The sequence below is a fragment of the Frankliniella occidentalis genome, unplaced genomic scaffold (genome assembly GCF_000697945.3).
Source record: "Frankliniella occidentalis isolate FOCC.00 unplaced genomic scaffold, Focc_3.1 Scaffold5, whole genome shotgun sequence".
Classification (NCBI taxonomy): domain Eukaryota; kingdom Metazoa; phylum Arthropoda; class Insecta; order Thysanoptera; family Thripidae; genus Frankliniella; species Frankliniella occidentalis.
This window is the reverse complement of record NW_026267135.1, coordinates 3,016,110-3,021,135: the sequence shown is the minus strand read 5'-3', so window position 1 is coordinate 3,021,135 and position 5,026 is coordinate 3,016,110. Positions and strand designations below refer to the sequence as shown.

General features: G+C 39.6%; 2 protein-coding genes across 3 annotated transcripts; one reads left to right on the top strand and one right to left on the bottom strand.

Annotated features, from left to right (window-relative positions):
• Window positions 1-840: 840 nt before the first annotated feature.
• On the top strand, window positions 841-3,310 carry LOC113217324 (inactive peptidyl-prolyl cis-trans isomerase FKBP6). The gene is made up of 8 exons (XM_026437173.1): window positions 841-1,025; window positions 1,300-1,528; window positions 1,601-1,865; window positions 1,964-2,150; window positions 2,228-2,437; window positions 2,515-2,626; window positions 2,716-2,805; window positions 2,879-3,310. Exons 1-8 carry the CDS (start codon window positions 976-978, stop codon window positions 3,071-3,073), a joined length of 1,338 nt encoding a protein of 445 aa, XP_026292958.1. The 5' UTR covers window positions 841-975; the 3' UTR covers window positions 3,074-3,310.
• LOC113217325 (probable serine hydrolase) lies at window positions 3,299-5,020 on the bottom strand. Of its 2 annotated transcripts, none has more exons than XM_026437174.2 (3): window positions 4,742-5,020; window positions 4,256-4,442; window positions 3,299-4,181 (listed from the first exon to the last, which is right to left on the bottom strand). In XM_026437174.2, the coding sequence occupies exons 2-3, from the start codon at window positions 4,431-4,433 to the stop codon at window positions 3,325-3,327; spliced, it is 1,035 nt and encodes a 344-aa protein (XP_026292959.1). In that variant the 5' UTR covers window positions 4,434-4,442; window positions 4,742-5,020; the 3' UTR covers window positions 3,299-3,324. The 2 variants fall into 2 exon arrangements, with proteins under 2 accessions (XP_026292959.1, XP_026292960.1); XM_026437175.2 differs by lacking the exon at window positions 4,742-5,020 and adding an exon at window positions 4,599-4,741.
• Window positions 5,021-5,026: the final 6 nt, after the last annotated feature.

Genomic DNA, 5,026 nt, shown 5'->3' with positions numbered 1-5,026 from the left:
GCATGCAGGCGTGCGCGTGTGTTGCCTACCCGCACGGGGCTCTGCTCTGGAGCCTGGAGAAGGCTACATACACTGGGGTCTGACTTTTCAAAGCACGGGCAATATAGGAAGTTATACACGTGAGAGAAAAAGTTGGACCTTAGGCATGTCTGATTGTACGGTAGGTTGTGCCGGGTGCACACCTACCTGAGGCCCAGGTAGCTGAAACTACATAAAGTACGTTAAAGTACGTTAGACCGCTCTACCACGTCGAGCGCGGACAGCACGAATCAAAGCAAAAACGTGGACTCTTTACGACAAAATCAAACTCATTGTGTCTTTTCGAAATCGTTTCTGTAAACCGAGCTCCCGAGCTGTACGGCTACAGTACCGTCAAGTTTGAATTTTCGCCTGTGGTGGGCTGCCCTGTTGCCAACAGTGAAACACGAACCAATGCGTTCTACCTGGCACGACATTGGTTTCTTTTCACAGCCCAACACTTGATTTTACTAAAGGTTTCAAGAAATAATTATAGGAAAGAATTGAAAAATATTTTTAATGTTGGCGAACTAATTTGATTATAACAACATCTGTTTCGATGGTGGCAACACAACTGCACTCTAACAATAGGGGGGGCCACAATGCGTACACTTTAATTTGTGTTTCGACTTATTAAAAACCTTGATTGTTTGTTTCACAAATGTTGTTTCGCATTCGTGTTCTCTATGAAAAACATTTTTGAAAATTATTTCGCTGGTATTTTAACACTACGCACCGTTATTCAATATTCACAATGTTACTGCAGATTGGCACGACATGTAAACTAAAATTAATCCTTTTTTCTTCTTCTCTTCATTCAAGCTCGGTATTCGTTGTCCCCACACATTGCTGCAAGTGCGTGCCCAAGCTAGTGTGTGATAGGGAAGGCCAAACGCTGGTTTTTGTACTTAGAAGAAAAGATTCCGACAGTATTGTGCGTATCAACCTTCTCTCGCCATGGCGCTCGGAGATGCTAAAATCGAACTCTCTGAAGGAATCAAGTTGAGGTAAGCAAGTTTCCGAAGAATTTCACTTTTGAGACGTTGGGCTCGCCCCTCGGTCATTTACTAATATTGTCGCTCATCCTTAAAACTGTTAAAGGTCCAATAGATGTGATTTTTTCACCATTTGCGTTTTGTCGTTTGTGATGTCTGACATCTTCTAAACAGTGTAAAATGGGGTGGGCCTTGGCACGTTGACGCCGGCGACCTAACCCTCCCACTCCTATCGCTTTGGATGCTTTTCTCATAAAATACTCACTCAATGTGGTTGTGTTTTCAGTGATCTTCTTGGTGGGGGAGACGTTACCTTCACCGTGAAGGACCTAGGCAATGAGGATGATCCAACAGATTTCCAGACAGCTGAAGATGTGTTTGATCCAGATGCACTCATAGACAGTGCCAACTTTGATACAGTAACTGTACCAGATGGATTTGAAAATAGCACGCCATTTGAAACTTTGAAAGAGAGAATGACTGATGTTCACCCGAATGGACTGGTGAAGAAAAGAGTAAGTAGTACTTACATTATATCAATTTCAAAATTTGCTTGCTAAGATTTCTAAGTAGTTGTTTCTGTACAGATTATTAGAGAGGGAATTGGAGAAATTATTTCCCCTAATGCCTTAGTCCGTCTTCACTACGAGGGTTATATGGAATTCAATGAGGTCCCGTTCGACTCCACCCTCCTTCGTGGCCAATCAGCTGAATTTGTCTTGGGCTGCTCTGGTATGATACCAGGGTTGGATATGGGAGTTGCCACTATGAGGAGTCGTGAGAAGGCAGAGTTTATTCTTCAGCCGTCTGTTGCATTTGGTGCAATAGGCTGTCCTCCACGTATCCCTCCAAGTAAGTGGCATATGGCTCTATGAAGGTTCTGCCTTACTGAAGTTAACATCTGCATGGCCACACACTATTAATTTCAATATTTCAATTTTATTTTTCAGATTCAGAAGTTTTATTTGTTGTTGAAGTGATGAACTGGAAAGAAGGGACAGAGGCTGCAATCGCTCAAGCTACAGCCAACACCAAAGGAGAGAAATCATGGGATGTGTGCAAAAGTGCTGTCTCTGCTTTGTTGAAGGAGGGTATTACTCTCTACAATGAGAGGAGGTTCCATGAAAGCAAGATCAGGTAATATTATTGTGCTTGGATGACCACTTTTAGACTAAGAAAACCAACTGTACTAAGCATCATTACTGTCCTTGTAGGTTGCAGAAAGCCAAAAATATTCTTGCCAAATGTCACCTGAAAAATGAGGAAGAGGAAGAAGAGTTTTACAAACACATGTTTAAGGTTTCCCTTAACTTGGCAATAGTTTTCAACGAACTGCATGGCAATGCAAGCTTTGCACCATCTGCAATCATTCATCTCAAAGAGGCTGATAAAATTCAACCTAATAATCACAAAGTTCATTGCCAGTACGTAATTAAAGTTCATGTATTTTTGTTTTGTTATTGTTGTCTCTTATATTTTTAAATTATAACATTTTTTTTAGGTGGGGCAAAGCACTTATGTCTTTAGGAGATTTAGAAAGAGCAAAGGAACATCTTTTGAAAGCAATGAGAATCAAGAATGATGACAAAACTATTCATGATACTTTGAATAAGGTTTGGATTACCAATTAATTTTCATCAATGTGAAAGTGTTATTTTGTCTTTAAGTATGGACAATACTTTGACTTATTTGTCTTTTACAGTTGGAACAGAAAATTAAGAAAGAAAAAGAAACTGAGAAAGAAACATGGAGAAGGGCCTTCAATCCTGAATCAAAAGTGGTTGAAGAAAAGGTTGGTAATCGAAGTATTGGTTGTGTAGTCTACTTTGTGCTCTTTACTTACTTAACTATGTCTCTGATTTCAGGCTCAGGAAGAAATGTCTCCAGAGGCTCAAGAAATGCTTGCAACTCTTGAAAAGTTTAGTGCTGATCCTGATCAGTCCATGATGATTTTACCTGCTGGATTTACTCCTAAGGAAAGAGAACTCTTTAAATCTCTTGCAGAAAAGCTCAATTTAAGTTTTGCAATCCGAGGGAGTTCTATTTCTATCTCTAAGTAAGAATTCAAAGCTGAAAATCATTGCCATCTGACATGCCATCGCCATCCATCCATTTTATTTATTAATTTTTTTATATCTTAACAAATGTTAATGACTTATTGTCCTGTGCCTTAATTTTTTAAAAGGTGTTTAATGTCATTCTTTTTACAAGACATAGTTATTTTGTTGTAGAACTACCTGTATGAAGTATCGGAATATTTTTGTATTTTGATAATAAAGTTACTCTTTTTTAAGAAATGTATTCTTTTATTTCATGTGGCAAAAAAAGTATTGATGTGAGGAGCAACATTCTCTGGGTTATTGAGGTGCACATGATGGGATCCCTCAACAAGAAGCCTCTGGTAACTTGCTGCTGATTCTTCAATTAATTTTTCAAATTGGTTAAAGGATTTCTGTTGCAGTGAACCCTCTGCAATATTTACAAATCCACTGGAGCCTAAAATTGTTAATACATGGCATTTAATTTGTTTGGCAGCCTCTTTTAGCACTTCCAAACTAGGTCTATTAAAATCACTTTGTCTGAGCTTCTGATCTCTGGTAAAATATAAATGGCTGGGTTTTGAAGGATGGGCCTTGGAACCCCTCTTCATTAAATGGTGGACGTGTTCTGGCATCACAGAGTGAAGAGTTGAGCACAATGCTTCAACCATTTCATCAGCAGTATAAGCTGGCGGTTCCCGAGAAAGATCTTTATCTGCCTTCAGAGACTTTTCAGTTATTAATCTCAAACGAGGCGCCCCTGTGACTCCACCCATCCCTATTGTGGCCATAAAGGTCCGTGCACAGTCTAAACTTACAAATTTTTCTACCTCTTTGGGGTAGAGAGAGGCATAAATATGACCCATAGTGCTACCAAATGAATGCCCAATGATAGAAAATTTTTCCCAACCATAGTATTTGACAACTCGCCTGAATGCAATTACAAAGTCTATGAAGGTATAAACCATCCCTGGAGGAATGTGGGAGGATTTACCATGCCCTATGGCATCTAAGGCAAGGAAAGCTGGTAAATTCAACAATGGTGCCAGTCTGTCAAAGGTGCCTGCATTATCTTCAAAACCGTGAAAGCCAACAACGGGTGTCACATCCTTCCTTCCCCACCATTTCCCTGAAAAAATAAAGTGTTGTTTAATCAAAGGTGCTGTTCAAATTATAGACACAGATACCTGTTTAAATTCATACCTGAAATATGGCCCCACGGAACAGGAATCTCAATCTCTTCATATGCACTCAACGTGGGAACAGTGGTTGACTTTAAAATTGTTGAGGAGTGCAGTTGTAAATTACAGACAGATCCAATTTTCTGGAAATGTAAAGCACCTCTAAGACCAGATGCTGCAGAATACAAACTTGGATTCATGGTAATTTTCTGCAATAAGTAAGTAAAACGATATAACCTTAGTTTACCAGACTAACACAAGCAATAGTTGTGTAATTTAATCTCACATAAGTAAAAGGAAGCACTCAGATAAGACCTGAATATTTTTAAGCGACACAAGTAACTAATTCAGTTTGTGACACTTACGTTTTAAAGCATTAAAACTAAGAATACTGAATGAAGTCGGGTGGCGAGGTTAAGTTTACTTCCACTTTTTCAAGAACGAATCTTCGCCAATAAATTTGAGGGACAGACTCTTAAGCCAGAAATAGGTGTTCTCTATCACTTACAGGTATATTCGAAGAAATTATTGGTGAACTGATATCCCACAGACTTCGATGAATACCATTATTATTGTTTGTCTTGCAGTATGTCTTCTGCTTTCCCACAACTGGCTGATATAACCCTGTTGGGGGTTGGGGCAAAGAGGAAGGGGGGCAAGGTTACTTTGAATGCTCTCAGTCAGGTGATCTGTTGTGATCTCTGCACCTAGATTTTCATCAGCACACCTTCATGCCCCAGCTGGTTGAGGGCAATGTGCAAATGATAGCAATTTTAGTGTAGTCCCAGCCCCC